Source organism: Oncorhynchus masou, chromosome 18 (assembly GCF_036934945.1).
Source record: "Oncorhynchus masou masou isolate Uvic2021 chromosome 18, UVic_Omas_1.1, whole genome shotgun sequence".
Classification (NCBI taxonomy): domain Eukaryota; kingdom Metazoa; phylum Chordata; class Actinopteri; order Salmoniformes; family Salmonidae; genus Oncorhynchus; species Oncorhynchus masou.
Genome location: NC_088229.1, coordinates 46,124,523 through 46,143,605, shown reverse-complemented (window position 1 = coordinate 46,143,605; position 19,083 = coordinate 46,124,523). Strand labels below are relative to the sequence as shown.

Here is a 19,083-nt window from a genome sequence, read left to right as displayed (position 1 = left end):
TCAGGAAAGTATATTTAGTTCATAGATAGAAAGTGAGATTAAGAAGTATACAAAAAAAGGCCAGCTATTTACAGGGGATAAGACAAAGACAGATATACAGGTCCTACTGCGCCGCCATCTTGGATTCCATGAGATGTGAAATATCACAATCTCATTCAATAATGACAGGAATGGAAGTGGTCTTTATTCCAGTGAGATTGCTGAAGCGAACACCGCCATGTTTCACCTGGCTAACAGCCTGCTACCTGGCCTGCACCCCTATCTCATTGTGATGCTAGAGGAGCTAAAGCTCTGTGTATGTTGATAGATGAGAGCACCCCTCCAGCTATGATGGAGTCCGTCACTCCTCAGCAGTGGTGGAAAACGTATCCGATTGTCATACTTGAGTAAAAGTAAAGATACCTTAATAGAAAATGACTCAAGTAAAAGTCACCTTGAGTAAAAGTATAAAAGTATTTGGTTTAAATATACTTTAGTACCAAAAGTATAAATATATTATATAGAAATATATCCTTATATTAAGCAAACCAAACAGCATCGTTTTCTTGTTTTTTAAATTTACGGATAGCCAAAAGGCACACTCAAATATTCAGACATCATTTACAAACGAAGCATGTGAGTTTAGTGAGTCCGCCAGATGACCAGTTCTGTTGATAAGTGCGTGAATAGGACAATTTTCCTGTCCTGCTAAGCATATAGCCTAATACATCACATGGTGATTGCTAGGTATCAGTCAGAAAAATATGAGCTGGCGCACACCCAGAATAATAGTTAGTGTGGGGTGCAGACTAACGGCGAATAAACTATCAAAATAAAGTAGCACACTCCATGTATAATCTCCCAGCAATTGAATGTGTATTTACCAACGTTTTAGCATCACTGTGCCTTCCTCAGGATTATGTAGACACACTGCGATTAGTGTAACCAATGACAGTAGTGAGGGGTGTGTCATAATTAAGTTAAATAAAATTAATTCGTGAAACTTATAGTATATGGCATAGTAAATATTATGCTATTATCATTAAGCATCAACATACATTATTGTATCATTCAATTTCACGATTTAATTTTTGTTACATGTAATCTTTTGGTTCAACCTTAATATATAATGAACATGTAACAACAATGAAATACTTAATTGAATGGTACATTATTGTATGTTGATGCTAATATGATGTACAATATTCAATTGTTTCTATATGATAATAGCATATTTAATAAGCCATATACAATTTAAGTTTCACTATTTCATTTGAATTAACTTAATCATTATGACACACCCCTCACAACTGTCATTGGTTACACTAATTGCACAGTGTGTCTACATAACCTGGTTCAAGTATTCATGACATTACCCTGAGGAAGGCACAATGATGCTGAAACGTTGGTAAATACACATTAAATTGCTGGGAGATTATACATGGTGTGCAACTTTATTTTGATAGTTTATAGTTATCAGTCTGAAACCGTACAATGGCAAAGGGGCATAAAGATGGAGGAATTCAGATACGTCTTCATTTGAGCACTATCCAGATTTTTTAAACTACGGCACGCGACATGGTTCAATGTGCTATCCAGATTTTTTAAACTACGGCACGCGACATGGTTCAATGTGCCGATATATCAACATAATATACTTTTTAATTTGTTTTAATTGCCGGCGTTTGCGGTATGTACATGGGGGCCGCCATCTTTATGCACTTTGTAGAAATTACATTTCAATTTACTCAACTGGTTGTCTGGGTAGTTGGTCCTTCTGCAGCTGGAAATTTTAGACAAAATATCCACAGGGAATATTACTAAAACAACTTTTTTAAATGCTAGTACTGCTGTTAAGATTTCTATCACCTGTGCAAAACCATGGGCACGTTCAGTACGAACATGTTCGAGAACATTGTAGATAGAAATTCCACAAATAGGGGAGATGTGATTCCTTATTCTACATAGCAAGTTTCTATTCTGAATGTTCCAAAATGTCCTGCTGAAGCACCCCATGCAACAACAAAAAAAGCTCAGTTAGTATGCATGCATCATGCATGTATTAAAAAAACATGTACGTATATTTTGTCACATCCACCAGATGCAGTGAAATGTGTTGTTTTACATCGTCAGCCATAGTAGTACTGTGCACCTGGAGCAAATTAGGGTTAAGTGCCTTGCTCTTGGGCACATATGTGCCTCAGATGAACAAACAATCCGTGAGAGCCACGCAAATCGGTTTAATAGCCTAATACTTTACTGTGGCTATTTTGTCTCAAATTTTGGTGCAAGGACAAACTCACTAGACACTCGGGAGAGTAAGTTCCAATAAAGCTTATTCAACATTCTGACTTGTAACAAGGGATCTATTACCGGTGTGATCATATAGCCTACCTCAACTTTTGAAATAAATTTTTTTTGTAATGTCCAAACAATGCATTGGCAGGTAAATTCAAGCAAAGCCAGTATACGGTGATAATGTATTGGGCCAGCTTACTGCACAAACCTCATTGCTAAAGTATTGTTTAATTGGTTGATGTTGCATAGGCTTACCTTTTTAAATCATGTTAATACAAAATTAGAGCGGTAGATCTCGGCATATATTTTGACTCCTAAAAGGTTGGTGACCACAGGGTTAGATGCTACGCTCTTGTCTAAAGCTTCCCATTTGAAACAATTAGCGCATATTATAAAATGTTGACTTTTTTTCCTTGGCTGTTTGTCCGCACATTTTTTTTCTTGAGTCAAGTCAAAGTTCAGTAGCCGAAGTCAACACTCCCTTCATCTGTGATTGGAGTGGGAACATGAAGTGTTTGCCATTCAAGGAGACTTAGCTTTCATGCTATTTCTTTCACCTGAGAAATACTGCACCAAACTTCTTAGATGTATAATTGTGTGATTCAAGACCCTCTGCAAAAAAATCAACTTGATTTTGAACTTCTTTAAATTTGAGTATTTTGAAGAAGTGTTACGGCTATGTTTTTGCTACAGTTGCTCAAGTGAAGGTCTTTAGGGAGTATGCGAGCAGACTTTCAGTTCGACTATCCGAGTTCTAGGAGCAAACCTATGTGTACAGTATGTATGATTTGGTTCATTTGTCTTCCCCTTGTCGTTATTTTTCCTGTCCCTCCCTTCACAGCGAGGCCCTGCAAGCGGAGGCTCTAGCCAGGATGGAGGCTGCTAACCCAGCCAAGCTTGGGCCTGAGAAGTACTGTCTGAAAGGAGGTCTCCTGCTCCAGCACCACCCAAGGAGATGACAGGGAAAGACCGCGCTCAGATGCTAGCTGCACAAGACTAAGACTGGAAGGAATCATGGACTGAACTGTTATTTAGTAGTATATCATGTTTCACTGGAAATATTGTGGATGTTTCTGTACATTAAAAAACCAGACAGGATTTAGTTTCATTGTCAGCTGTTGTAAACAATGATGATTTGGAGATCGGTGAACTAGAATCTGCTCCTTAGATTCGTGAGGTTGAAAGTATATAATCTTTGCAACACACTATCACATCGTGTCGATGGAGTGGGTTAATGAAAAGGCCACTTCCTATTGTTCACATAGGTCACGTCTTTAATTAGTGTTGTTCATTCACATTTGCCACAAATACATTATTCATGTCTGAAAATGTTTGGTTTAGATGCAACACAGCTGAGAGTTAGTGGTGCGTGATCGATTACAGCGAACACAATACTGCTTTAGTTCAAAATGACAAGTACTATTGTATACTTTGCAAGGCAAGCAAACCAGTACTTGGATACATCAAAGTACTTATTCAACAGGTGACACAGGAGTTTGCCAACAGTATAAATTATACTTGGTAGAGTGGAATAGGTTTAGTGTTAATCTATTGTCATAGGTAAATCATCTTTAAAATATGAATCAAGATAGTCTTATATCCTAAAGTTGCCACAACCTTATGGATTCAAAGCAGGCTGATGCGGTGACAGATATAGGTGCCAAGCAGAGCACTCTGGGTAAATTAACCTATTATGTGCCTCCGACCTAAACAGCTCAACTGTTGGTGTTCTGAGTTAATGGTAAGTGATGCCAAGAAAGACTTTGCTGAATCAGTTGCATAAATACACTAAATACAGACTGAAGTTACAAGACTAGACAGCTATTGAATAAGGATGACAAAGGCCAATATTCTGAACCAGGCTTGGCATAAGAGAAAGTAAATGGGATGGGTTTTTTTTTACCCTGTAAAGAGCTTTAGATTTGTTCAGAGCAGGACAGATTCTGACCCTCAGTGCACTAAGAGAGAACAGTAGGAGAACTAGGACACGTTAGAGAAACAGCATGAGACAGGACTAGGACAATATCAGCTTTGAAAGCCTACTTTGGACCACTGCTGAAGTGCCTCTTAGTGATGTAAACACACTGAAAGCTAATGCATCTATCCTGCGCTTCAACAGACACAAAACCAGCTTACAGAAACTGAAGGAGTCAAAGTAGGATTTCAAAAACAGTTTGTTGGTTTCGCTCATGTTTTGTTCAACATTTTCTTTCTAGTGGTCACGACCCCCAGGGATGACAGAAGACCGAGAAAAAAGATTATGTGCAAACGGCAATGAGTTTCCACTCCCCTACAAACATGTATGTGAAGATCTGACAAATGTAGCGGTTACAGGTTAGACATGCTTAGTATTCAGGGCTGCATTTGTGTGCAGACAACACGTTTTCATGACACTCACAGCTGCCATTTTAAACTATTCAGAGTAAACCAAGGTTGGACCGATGTGATTAAATACAATATCAGGACAAAAATGGCATAGTCTGGAATTATCTGGTCATTAACGTGCGAATCAATTATATCGGCTATCGCAGTATTTGGAGTAGCAAGTCGTAGGTCTCATATCGCCCAACCCTTGAGTGAATGTTTTCAAAACCATGTGATCTTGAATGGAACCCTGATTCTACATAAGATATCTATTGTGTAGCAGGACTACAGATCGATGTCTGGATTCAAATAACCTCCCTTATGACCCCTTGAATCCTCTCTCCAGTGGCCGAATACAGACATCCGTCTGTAAGTGATGATACTCTGCCCGTAAGTGATGATACTCTGCCCTTGTGCTTCTTACCATACAAATATAATAAAAACCAACCTGGGCTCCTAAAAGACACCTTTATAGAGTGAGAGTGTTATTAGTAAGTACGGGAGTGAGAAAATCAAAACACAACCTAAATGCATCTCGTGGTCGGCATCCTTCTAGTGGCTTGGCTGTCAAAACCTGAGAAAGCCTCAAGTCTGTAGATGCTTCCTCTCCTTGACCTGCACTTGGTAGGGCAATCAGGATCGGCAAAGAAATAATGCTATTATTATATGCATTTTATTCACATCAGTGCAGATGGAGTATAGGCTATTGGAGTATAGACTGAGATGCACCCTCTGGACCCTGGCTCTGGAGGGCTACTCACCAAGGGTGGCGCTGGGTGATTCCGTCACCTAACACAACCTAGTATCAATGAGATCATTGGTCATTTAAAGGGAACTACCGTCGTCTCAGGAGTAGCCTTCTAGCCCTGGGTGGGCAGCCCTGTTGTACGCGTCAGGTAATGGTATGGGGGTATGAGAGAAAGAGACAGGGAGTTGTCTGTCAGTGTGTCTTGCTCTTCTGTTCCTGTAGCGTGCGCTGCAGCTCTCTCAGGTTCTCCGACAGCAGCTCTACCTCGTCTAGCCTCCCGTTGAGCTTGGCATCAAATATGTACGCCCGTATATTATCGATCTGCTGCAGCAGCAACTCCTCCTCAATCACGTCAACATCCGGCATCGCCTCCTCATCCTCCCCCTCGAAGGGATTGGTCGAGGCTCCCGGCGGGGTACACCCAGAAGCCTCTTTAAAAGGGTTACCTTCATTGTTTTCCTCCTTCACTTCGAAAGGGTTGCCAGTGGCGCCCTCGGCCTGCCCCTGCTCTTCCTCCCCACCCTCTTCCTGCTCAAACGGGTTGTACTCCTTCTTCCCGTTAGCCACCTCATTGTGCTCCTTCTGGATCTCCTCGAAGAACGGATTAGAAGGATCCTCCACAGGGGTGGAGTCTTCCTCCTCAAAGGGGTTGAGGGAGGAACTGTTCTGTCCCTCGCCACCAGGAGGTGTCACATCTCCCCCCAGCCTCCTCAGCCGGGGGGGTGACTCCTCATCCTGGTCGGTCAGGGCAGGGAAGGCCCTCATGGACAGGGGGCTGCTCTCTGCTTTAGGTGTCACCTCTTCCTCCCCATGGAGGCTCCCTATATCGGTTAGGTTCAGTGAGCCCTGCCAGGTGTATGTGGCCTGGGATCCTGGGGCTTGGCTCTGGGCCCTGTGCTCCCTCTCCCCCCTCTCTCTGTCCTCCAGGCGTTGCAGCTCGTCCTGCTGTAGACTCTCCTCCTGCGCCAGCCTCTGGGACAGAGCGATGGCCAAGCTGGTCTGTTGCTGGTCGTACTCATCCTGGGAAACACATAGTTCAACAAATAACACCCTATTCCTACACAGAGCCCTACTTGATGTGGTGCATTGTAAATCACAGTATATACAACAATGAATGCCTTGATCAATACTAGTTGTGGTACATGTCTAATATAATGTAGGTTTCCACACCTGCAGCTGCCTGAGGTTCTCCTCCAGCATGGCCACTTCGTCATGCCTCTGGGCGGCCTTGGCCTGCCGCAAGAATGACTGGATGTTGTCTATCTGCTGTAGCAGGGGGTCCTCCAGCTCCCCGCACGTGTGGAGGGTATCAGAAGAGGGCAGCCATCCCCCAGCTTTGGTCATGCGGGGGGGCCTGGGGGCCTGGGGAGCCTCCCCATTGGTGCTGGCAGCTGGGCGGTTCTTCTCAGAGTCCTGCCTCCTTTTCTGGGCCACCTGGGCAATCTGGCAGTAAAATAGGAAGGTAGGCTTTTAGAGACAGCTTCATTATAAGACACTAATTGTGTTGCTTTTTGCTTGTCTGTTATCATAGATATATTAGATCCTTTTTGGAATATCATTGTTGGGTCATTAGATTAAACAATAAGCAGCCTACTCACCAGTCTCTCCTCCATGAGCCTCTTCTCCTGCTCCTGCTTCCTCTTCTCCTTTATGTCCTCATACTTGTCCTTAGTGGGTAGTGACATCAGACCCAGCAACTTCTCCTGCAGGAGGGAGGGAGAAGTATAGAGATGGGGGGTGGTTGCTTGAATATAGTATGTAACTTTATTGGTGGCAGTCTCAGTTATCAATGACATGTTTAGTATGCTATTCAGCTCATCCATAGCTGCTCTGTGTGTACAGTAGTGTACCCTCTGTGTCTCACCTGGACAAACAGTGTGGCTGTGTATCTGACCATCCTCTGCAGCTGGAGAGTCTTTTGATGGGGTTGTGGCTCCTCCTTCATTCCCAGTGTTAAGATCTTCTTACTGACATGAATATATATAGAGAGAATGTTATAATATGGTCGTTTAGCAGACACTTTTATCCAAAGTGATTTGAAGTTAGTTAACACATGTTCTGTAAACGGTATGTACCTCAGTGCATCGATCAGTTCGTAGTATTTCTGGACTTCCATTCTCAGTCCACCAGCCGTGTCCAGGTTATAAGTGGTCTCTCCAGCACTGTGAAAATGGAAGTTTGACAATGAGGATAAAACAACCGAACCAGAGCCACATATAGCTCTGGTCAAATGTAGTACGCAATATAGGGAATGAGGTGTCATTTAAGACACAGGCTATATCTTACTTGAGAGACTCAGCCATTCTGATATACTCTGGAGCCCTCTCATCCACCTTGTCCATGCACAGTCTCAGCCTCTAGGAGGAAGACAGGAAGATGGATGGTGAGTGACAGGAAGTACACTACATGGTGAACAAGAGGAAGCACACAGAGCTCTGTGTTACCTCATAGAGCTTGACAATGTCAGGCACGTGGTCTTTCTCCTCCAGTTTCTGCTGTCTCTTCATCAGGGTGTCCATGCAGTGGAGGCAGCAGCGGATCCTCTCGTCATCCTTCTCTTCCAGCATTGAGGTGACACTGCTCAGGCTGCTGATGCTGCCCCTCCTGGAGCCCATCCCGCTGACATTGCCCCCGCCCCCTGTTGGAGGGGACTGGGACTGGCTGCCCGTAACACTACGGGCCTCCCGAGTCCCACTGGTCAGCTTGTCTGGAGAGAAGAGAACAAACAGGGTGAGGATTCACTGAGCAACACTGAGATATGTTGCAATAATATGTAATACTGTAGTATGCATGTAAACACATGCACACGTTATATATGTCCATAATGTGGTGTGTTTATGTGTGTGGGAGTGTGTGTGGGAGTGTGTAATTCTACTCACAAGCCAAAGTTAGGGGCACAAACTCCATGCACTTCCTACACATGATGGAGCCACAGAGGCGGCAGTGGTGTCGCCTGTTGCGAAGGTTGAACTTGTTCCCGCAGTCGGGACAGAACGGAACATCAGAGTCGCTCACCCACGCCACAACAGACTTCTCAATCCCTGGAAAGGAAGAGAAGAGGCTTTTCTGGATTCACACAATGAAAATGACATTCAAATCCACACTGTACTCAATAAGAAGAAATGCGGATCTGGTATAATGTGATGGTGAATTCCAAAACACACTGCAATATGATCCCCACTTAACTCACCTCTAATTTTGCCTGCATCTATGTTCATCCTGTCAAAAGATGTCAGCTGAAACAGAACACAGGATACATGGTGAGTCATGTTCTGACAGTATCTTGGCCAGGTCGCAGTTGCAAATGAGAACTTGTTCTCAACTAGCCTACCTGGTTAAATAAAGGTTAAATAAAATAAATAACATAAAATAAGGGCAGTGTAACTGCTACTGTATGTGTCAAAGCCACATTGACAAACAACTTGTGATTGTCTGCTGTAGTTTGTGCAAGAGTCCTCACTTTCTCCAGCCTGATAATGAGCTTGTTGACCTCGATGACATAGTGGTCAATCCGGGCAGCTCTGTGCTTCTTAAAAAAGTCCATATGATTTCTTGTGGCTCCTATGGGGTATGGGAGGGACACCATCAGACTGGATGGAAGGGTGTTCCATTACAATGTAGCACCACATTTTCATTTCAGTCGAGATGACTCACTAGCATTCAATGACCAGACCAATACATCTCTTATGTACTGTAGATTTAGTCACTTTATACAATGCACTCTAAATAATGCCACTGTAATAATGTTTACATGTCTTACATTACTCATCACATGTATATACTGTATTTTATACCATCTATTGCAACTTGCCTATGCCGCTCAGTCATTGCTCATCCATATACTTACATGTACATATTCTCATTCATCCCTTTAGATATGTGTGTATTAGGTAGTGGTTAGGTAATTGTTAGAGTACTTGTTAGATATTACTGCACTGTCGGAACTAGAAGCACAAGCATTTCATTACACTTGCATTAGCATTTGCTAACCATGTATGTGAGAAATAAAATTTGATTTGGGAAGCCCTCTACCACACCACCCCTTTCCTCTACCACACCACCCCTTTCCTCTACTCCCAGTAACCCCCCCCTTGCATTCTTCTCCCAGTCTCACCCAACTCCTGAGGCTCCCACATGTAAGGGTCCACTCCGCCGTAGTAGAAGGACTCATAACTGCCCGTCTCTGGCTTGTCTTCACCATCCCTCTTCAGCAGCTTGTCTTTGGCTTTCTTAGCCTTCTGGACCAGACCTGCAGCCAAAAGGAGAGAGTTGTGATTACCTCAAGCAAGGATGCATGCCTTCTAAAAGTATTATCAGAGACCCTTTTGATTTAGAATTTCCTTTGCTCCTCCATGATGTGCATATTTAGTCTGGTAGAGCACAAAATGGACTCACTCTTGAGTTGTCCCCTGACATGTCGATCATCCCCAGAGTGCTCCTCCTCGTAGTGTTCCTGGAGCTGGTAAAAAGACTGCAGGTCCTTCAGGCACAGCGGGCACAGAAAGCCCTCCTTCACCTCCCCTGTGCCCTCGAATGGGGGTGGGTAGCTGGAGGCCATTTTGGTGGGGGTGGGTGCAGGATGGTAACAGAGACACCCAGGGTGTATGTCTGTCTCATGCCATGCCCAACTGGGTGTGATGCCCACCCCTCATCCGCTCCATTATGACAGGAGAAAGCCTGAGAGGCAGAAACTGATCGTTTGAAGCAGTAGAAGGGTTAAGGGTACTGACAATAACATACATGTAAGAAGTTCCGACGTGTATGGAAGTCATGGTTTAGTGGCTTACTGAATGACGAACTCTAAAAACTTCCAGCATGAAAGACTTGTCAGATGACATAGAAGTCACTGATTAACGTTACCTACTGAACGCTAACTGCTCACGTAAATCCTATGCATGGCGTTACTTAAAAGAACGGCGTTTGAAAGAAAACAGACTAGCTAGCTAACTAACTTACAATAGCTAATAACGGCTGCAGTCGGCTGTGTTTATAACTCTCCATAAGCCAGTGATGGCTGTGATGTAGCTAATGTATCTTTACGGTAGTCATCTGTCTCACCTTGTATCTAATTGAGGGACATATTGGCACTAGGTAGGGACATCATTTGATTAGAACCAGCCAGTCATAGATAGCTAACTAGTTAGAACTATTCACACGAGCTAGCAATTAGCTGGCTAAAGTTAGCAAAAGGCTAACAACCTAGCTAACTAACAGTTAGCTACTGTAGATAATGACGTTTCGCCAGTAGTGAGTATACCGTTTGCAATGACAAAAACTATCCAAAGACGCATTTATGTACTTACATATCACAATGTAAACCTGTTAACGGTGCAGTTTATGAATGAAATGTTGACAGCTCGCTTCAACACTCTTCGCGGTAGAAAGGTTAGCCGCCCTAGCCTAGTCATGTGACTAGCATACAGCCAAGACCAGAGGGAAGAACGCACATGGATGGGAAAGCCAGCTATTTGACTTTCTGTCCTTTTTCACAACAGGATAACATACATTTATCAGAGGAAACAAGTGTTATTGGACACACTGAACATCACAGTGGTGATGTCCACCCCTTTATTTATACCTCAGTGGTCCTCCCTAGAGAAGGGTTGCGGTTCAAACTCACCTACCCTCCCATTATGGGGAATCACCGTCGCCATCTTGGCGGGCGGTCCCATGATTAGCCAAGCAAGGGAAGTTTGGTGCGTAAACCCCCGGTTTTAGTCGGGTTTGGGAGAGCACAATTTTATTTTAAGTTGACTGAGAACACGTTCTCATTTGCAGCAACGACCTGGGGAATAGTTACAGGGGAGAGGAGGGGGATGAATGAGCCAATTGTAAACTGGGGATTATTAGGCGACCGTGATGGTTTGAGGGCCAGGTTGGGAATTTAGCCAGGACAACACCCCTACTCTTAGGATAAGTGCCATGGGATCGTTAATGACCTCAGAGAGTCGGGACACCCGTTTAACGTCCCATCTGAAAGACGGCACCCTACACAGGTCAGTGTCCCAAATCACTGCTCTGGGGCATTGGGATATTTTTTAGACCAGAGGAAAGAGGGCCTCCTACTGGCCCTCCAACACCACTTCCAGCAGCATCTGGTCTCCCATCCAGGAACTGACCAGGACCAACCCTGCTTAGCTTCAGAAGCAAGCCAGCAGTGGTATGCAGGGTGGTATGCAATTATGTTCACTAAGGGGCCTGGAACTCCCCATAATTCAAATCGCGACGATTGTACATCTGCTAAGAAAAGTCTGCGAAAACTTAAAAACAATATCAATGTAACATAAAAGTGTAAATAAAAACCAATGCGAATAAGTTAGAAATGGTGCTACTAATGCAAATGACGGCAAAAAAACACGTCTCGTTAAAAGTAAATATATTTATGTTTGGTTATCTTTTGGAAATTGTCCAAATAAAACATTTTCATATCTTAAGTTCCAACTTGGCAGACTAACGTTAGTTAATTAATTTACAGCATACAGTAGGCATATATTACTAATTATATATTTAATATAAGTAGACGCACTCATAATTGACTAGCGCATATAAAGCACCCACAAGCTACTGGTGACTGAAAATACAATCATCGCGGGATGAAGGTGGATGCTGAGACGCACTTCTTAACCTTCTGCCAAATGCATGACCATATTAGAGACGTGGGAATTAACGGAAATATATGCAAATTCATATTAATGCCATTGAAATGTAGATGTTTTTTGCATTGGATATATTTACCATATCATATGGAGACAGAAACAGAAACATTTTACCTTATAAGTAGACACAATTGCAAATGATTAAATCCTTATAATAGAAATAAAATAAACGATTTAGTTCTGAATTTAACTTTAATTACATGACTTTACTCTCCACATGGGAGGATTTCACTGAACAAAAAAATAAGGGAATATTGAATGATCCATCGCATCTCCCAAAAATGTTTTCAACATACATCTGTAAAATGAGTCTAGAAACTAAAGCTTTGGTCGTCTTCCTCTCAGGCTTCCATGTCTTCTCCCTGGACCTCCTCAATGTCCACCTAATCTTCACTGTCACTTTCCAACCTTGTTGAGAATTTCTCAAATTTGCCCAGGGCCACCAATTTTTCAACCCTTGTATTGGTCCCAAACAAGGACCAGTTGCACACTGAGGCAGCTGATGTTGGTGTGATTTGGAGGATGATGGAGGCAACAGGGGAAAGAGCCTCAGATCCACAAGTCCCTTCCACCAGGTGGCTGATGAGATATTTTGGCACAACTGCCATATTGCATCTCCATCCCAAAGCCCTTGCTTGGAAGTGCACTTTGCCAGTCTGCCAAAACCCTTGACCTCATCCAGGCCAAGGTGGAGATACACGGTAGTAATGACACAATAGGCCTTGTTGATCTCTGCACCAGAGAGAATGCTCTTGCCAGCATACTTGGCAGCATACACAGCATACTCCAACATGTATGCTGTGGCGAGTATGGGCTTCAGGCAGAAGTCTTCATGCTTTTGATGTATTTCAGAACTGCAGTTTCCTCTTCTTGGAGCAACAGTGAAATGGGCAGGGCAGCACGGATTTCTTATCTTACATCTGCAAGCAGAGTCTGAACATCAGACAGGATGGCATTATCTCCCACAATCCGTGCAATGGTTACTGCCATAGGTGTCAGGAGTTTCAGGCTGCTCACCCAAAATACATAATCCAGGAGGATCCTCTTGATGGTGTTGTCCATATCGGCAGACTGTGATATGGCCATTTCTTGGAGAGACTCCTTCCCCTCCAGGAGACTGTCAGACATGATGACAACACCACCCCAATGGGTGTTGCTGGGCAGCTTCAATGTGGTGCTCTTATTCTTCTCACTTTGCTTGGTGAGGTAGATTGCTGCTATAACTTGATGACCCTTCACATACCTAACCATTTCCTTGGCTCTCTTGTAGAGTGTATCCATTGTTTTCAGTGCTGTGATGTCCTTGAGGAGCAGATTCAATGTATGAGCAGCATAGCCAATGGGTGTGATGTGAGGGTAGGACTCCTCCACTTTACACTTTCCTCCACAAGCTAAAACCCACATGGTAGAAAAAAGTAACTAGCGGAAATTGTTAACAAGTTAGAAATGATTTATACACACTTTGCTGTAGGCTACTATTTACTATTTACAAACATCATATATGTCATATAAAATATATTCACCCCACCCAGTATTGTAATCAAAACTTACCAGAAAGCATGTTGTCCTTGGCTCAGACAGTGTAGTAGTGTGGGCTCAATAGCTTCTCATTGGTGTGCAAGATCTTGAGAATCAGCTGTATAATTCCATTGCATTGAGTTGCAATTCCATTGAATTGGGGATAGTTTAATCAAAATATGCCACAAGACCTAGTATTAACTTATGTGTATCCCACAAAAAAAGCTTTACTATTATAAGCTAACATTTTTGATGAATTTAAGCAAAATTCCCAAGATTCCCAGGCTTAACTTCCCATGGAAAGTTTCCGACCCTTTGCAACCCTTGTCATGACGTTGCCCTCTTTGAATACAGCGAGCACCATCCCCCGCTCTCTGCTTCTACAACCAGACTCCTGTGGGCAGAGTGAGGTCTTAAATTCCTAAGGAAAACCTTGCCTCATGGACACACAGTTATAGAGGGTAAACTTTCACAGAGGACAAAGGAAATCCTTCCACCTCACTGAACGTGAGGTACGAACAAATTTCATGTTCCAGAGTAAGTGTAAAAGATCGATGAAGAATCCAGCTACGAACTGGTGCGTTTGTCACAACTTGGGAAGCTCATGGGAGACGGTGTGGCCAAATTACTATAACGCTGTTAATATAATAGCCTCAGATATGAGGTTTACATCTAATTGTTGTATAAGATGAATGAGTAAGGATGATACTGTTTGTATAATGGTGTAATATGAGTGTGGACTGTTTAATGAAGAAAAATACAATTCCCTTTTGATTTGAACTAAATCAGAGGACTGCCCCTGAGCCCAGTTAGGGTCAGACATCCTGGGACAGCCCTCTTCTGCCATTCTGGATAAAACCCAACTTTGAGAAATTATCACCAGACCATGTTTTTTTCCATTAGGAAGGGGACTAAGGTTGTAGACCAAGCTTTACTCAATTACGAGAGGGCCTTTGTCTAACAAGCTGCCATGCCGGTTCAGCCCACTAGGGCACATTCTATAATTTCATGTAACCATATTTACTGTTTGTTTATGCATTTCTGTGAATTACTTAGTTAGTAATAAATTAATGATTTAAGACAATTTATGTATGGATGACTCATAGTGAAGACTGGATTCGTGCAGATAACCAATAATTTACGACGTTTGGAATGAGACTAACGCGAGGTAAAATTAATACATCATTAATCAGAAGACTATTGATCAGATATGAAAATATCTGAAAGGTTATATTGGGAAATTATAACTTTGTAATCTGAATACTTTCCTTGGTGCCCCAACTTCCCCAACTTCCTAGTTAATTACAGTTAAATGATTACTTGTTTTCGAGTTGCTGTGCGTTTTGTTGCCATCCTATTTTGCTACCTGACAACTTTACGGTTTTTACTTTTCAATTACCGTTTATATTTTTGTTTTTTTTCCTCAACTTTTTCACTCCGGACGCTTTATCTGGACAAGATTCGTCAGGACCTCCAACAGCCGAAGCTAAGTAGTAACATTAACATGATGCCTTCTAATTGCAGTCGCTGTACTCGCCTTACGGTGAGGATAGCTGTGCTACAAGCCCAGCTTCAGACGCAATCGTTAGGCAAGGGTAATTTCAGTGTAGGAAAGGATGAAACAGTGTCTGTGCCACCAGTAAGTAACACCAGTAACTTCAACAAGCATTTCTCAACGGCTGGCCATGCCTTCCGCCTGGCTACTCCAACCTCGGCCAACAGCTCCGCCCCCCCGCTGCTCCTCGCCCAAGCTCCTCCAGGTTCTCCTTTACCCAAATCCAGATAGCAGATGTTCTGAAAGAGCTGCAAAACCTGGACCCGTACAAATCAGCTGGGCTTGACAATCTGGACCCTCTATTTCTGAAACTATCCGCCGCCATTGTCGCAACCCCTATTACCAGTCTGTTCAACCTCTCTTTCATATCGTCTGAGATCCCCAAGGATTGGAAAGCTGCCGCAGTCATCCCCCTCTTCAAAGGGGGAGACACCCTGGACCCAAACTGTTACAGACCTATATCCATCCAGCCCTGCCTATCTAAGGTCTTCGAAAGCCAAGTCAACAAACAGTTCACTGACCATCTCGAATCCCACCGTACCTTCTCCGCTGTGCAATCTGGTTTCCGAGCCGGTCACGGGTGCACCTCAGCCACACTCAAGGTACTAAACGATATCATAACCGCCATCGATAAAAGACAGTACTGTGCAGCCGTCTTCATCGACCTTGCCAAGGCTTTCGACTCTGTCAATCACCATATTCTTATCGGCAGACTCAGTAGCCTTGGTTTTTCGGATGACTGCCTGGCCTGGTTCACCAATTACTTTGCAGACAAGAGTTCAGTGTGTCAAATCGGAGGGCATGCTGTCCGGTCCTCTGGCAGTCTCTATGGGGGTGCCACAGGGTTCAATTCTCGGGCCGACTCTTTTCTCTGTATATATCAATGATGTTGCTCTTGCTGCGGGCGATTCCCTGATCCACCTCTACGCAGACGACACCATTCTATATACTTCCGGCCCGTCCTTGGACACTGTGCTATCTAATCTCCAAACGAGCTTCAATGCCATACAACACTCCTTCCGTGGCGTCCAACTGCTCTTAAACGCTAGTAAAACCAAATGCATGCTTTTCAACCGATCGCTGCCTGCACCCACATGCCCGACGAGCATCACCACCCTGGATGGTTCCGACCTTGAATATGTGGACATCTATAAGTACCTAGGTGTCTGGCTAGACTGTAAACTCTCCTTCCAGACTCATATCAAACATCTCCAATCGAAAATCAAATCAAGAGTCGGCTTTCTATTCCGCAACAAAGTCTCCTTCACTCACGCCGCCAAACTTACCCTAGTAAAACTGACTATCCTACCGATCCTCGACTTCGGCGATGTCATCTACAAAATTGCTTCCAACACTCTACTCAGCAAACTGGATGCAGTTTACCACAGTGCCATCCGGTTTGTCACTAAAGCACCTTATACCACCCACCACTGCGACTTGTATGCTCTAGTCGGCTGGCCCTCGCTACATACTCGTCGCCAGACCCACTGGTTCCAGGTCATCTACAAGTCCATGCTAGGTAAAGCTCCGCCTTATCTCAGTTCACTGGTCACGATGGCAACACCCATCCGTAGCACGCGCTCCAGCAGGTGTATCTCACTGATCATCCCTAAAGCCAACACCTCATTTGGCCGCCTTTCGTTCCAGTACTCTGCTGCCTGTGACTGGAACGAATTGCAAAAATCCCTGAAGTTGGAGACTTTTATCTCCCTCACCAACTTCAAACATCTGCTATCTGAGCAGCTAACCGATCGCTGCAGCTGTACATAGTCTATTGGTAAATAGCCCACCCATTTTCACCTACCTCATCCCCATACTGTTTTTATTTATTTACTTTTCTGTTCTTTTGCACACCAATATCTCTACCTGTACATGACCATCTGATCATTTATCACTCCAGCGTTAATCTGCAAAATTGTAATTATTCGCCTACCTCCTCATGCCTTTTGCACACAATGTATATAGACCCCCCTTTTTTTTCTACTGTGTTATTGACTTGTTAATTGTTTACTCCATGTGTAACTCTGTGTTGTCTGTTCACACTGCTATGCTTTATCTTGGCCAGGTCGCAGTTGCAAATGAGAACTTGTTCTCAACTAGCCTACCTGGTTAAATAAAGGTGAAATAAAATAAATACAGATAGTAGTATAAATCCCCTGGCACAGTCCCCGCAGCCGGACAACTTTCACACGGTTTCTGGAAGGAAATGCTGTAGGAACGCTCAACCGGTCCGGTTTTCCCCATTAAGCAGCGAGTCGGAGTCAGAGGCCGAGTCTTCTCTGAGACACCGAAGCTTCCCACCATTAGCTCTGACAAATTGAAAACTCTAGTCATTGGCGACTCCATTACCCACAGTATTAGACTTAAAACGAATCATCCAGCGATCATCCCTGTTTACCAGGGGGCAGGGCTACCGACATTAAAGCTAATCTGAAGATGGTGCTGGCTAAAGCTAAAACTGGCGAGTGTAGAGAGTATAGAGATATTGTTATCCACGTCGGCACCAACGATGTTAGGATGAAACAGTCAGAGATCACCAAGCGCAACATAGCTTCTGCGTGTAAATCAGCTAGAAAGATGTGTCGGCATCAAGTAATTGTCTCTGGCCCCCTCCCAGTTAGGGGGAGTGATGAGCTCTACAGCAGAGTCTCACAACTCAATCTCTGGTTGAAAACAGTTTTCTGCCCCTCCCAAAAGATAGAATTTGTAGATAATTGGCCCTCTTTCTGGGACTCACCCACAAACAGGACCAAGCCTGACCTGCTGAGGAGTGACGGACTCCATCCTAGCTGGAGGGGTGCTCTCATCTTATCTACCAACATAGACAGGGCTCTAATTCCTCTAGCTCCACAATGAAATAGTGTGCAGGCCAGCCTGCCAGCATAGTGGAGTCTGCCACTAGCACAGTCAGTGTAGTCAGCTCAGCTATCACCATTGAGACCGTGTACGTGGCGGTGTTCGCCTTAGCAATCTCACTAGGATAAAGACCACCTCCATTCCTGTCATTATTGAAAGAGATCATGATACCTCACATCTCAAAATAGGGCTACTTAATGTTAGATCCCTTACTTCAAAGGCAATTATAGTCAATGAACTAATCACTGATCATAATCTTGATGTGATTGGCCTGACTGAAACATGGCTTAAGCCTGATGAATTTACTGTGTTAAATGAGGCCTCACTTCCATGGCTACACTCGTGACCATATCCCCCCGTGCATCACGCAAAGGCGGAGGTGTTGCTAACATTTCCGATAGCAAATTTCAATTTACAAAAAAAAAGACGTTTTCGTCTTTTGAGCTTCTAGTCATGAAATCTATGCAGCCTACTCAATCACTTTTTATAACTACTGTTTACAGGCCTCCTGGGCCATATACAGCGTTCCTCACTGAGTTCCCTGAATTCCTATCGGACCTTGTAGTCATAGCCGATAATATTCTAATCTTTGGTGACTTTAATATTCACATGGAAAAGTCCACAGACCCACTCCAAAAGGCTTTCGGAGCCATCATCGACTCAGTGGGTTTTGTCCAACATGTCTCTGGACCCACTCACTGTCACAGTCATACTCTGGACCTAGTTTTGTCCCATGGAATAAATGTTGTGGATCTTAATGTTTTTCCTCATAATCCTGAACTATCGGACCACCATTTTATTACGTTTGCAATTGCAACAAATAATCTGCTCAGACCCCAATCAAGGAACATCAAAAGTCGTGCTATAAATTCACAGACAACACAAAGATTCCTTGATGTCCTTCCAGATTCCCTCTGTCTACACAAGGACTTCAGAGGACAAAAATCAGTTAACCACCTAACTGAGGAACTCAATTTAACCTTGTGCAATACCCTAGATGCAGTTGCACCCCTAAAAACTAAAAACATTTCTCATAAGAAACTAGCTCCCTGGTACACAGAAAATACCCGAGCTCTGAAGCAAGCTTCCAGAAAATTGGAACGAAAATG

General features: G+C 43.6%; 1 protein-coding gene across 2 annotated transcripts; it reads right to left on the bottom strand.

The window, feature by feature from the left end:
* Positions 1–3,528: 3,528 nt before the first annotated feature.
* LOC135504701 (rabenosyn-5-like) lies at positions 3,529–11,042 on the bottom strand. Of its 2 annotated transcripts, none has more exons than XM_064923495.1 (13): positions 10,693–11,042; positions 9,785–10,080; positions 9,504–9,638; positions 8,850–8,950; positions 8,580–8,625; positions 8,269–8,430; positions 7,834–8,096; positions 7,676–7,746; positions 7,465–7,551; positions 7,254–7,356; positions 6,988–7,092; positions 6,560–6,832; positions 3,529–6,409 (listed from the first exon to the last, which is right to left on the bottom strand). In XM_064923495.1, exons 2-13 carry the CDS (start codon positions 9,945–9,947, stop codon positions 5,582–5,584), a joined length of 2,337 nt encoding a protein of 778 aa, XP_064779567.1. In that variant the 5' UTR covers positions 9,948–10,080; positions 10,693–11,042; the 3' UTR covers positions 3,529–5,581. The 2 variants fall into 2 exon arrangements, with proteins under 2 accessions (XP_064779567.1, XP_064779565.1); XM_064923493.1 differs by having other exon boundaries at positions 9,785–10,066.
* Positions 11,043–19,083: the final 8,041 nt, after the last annotated feature.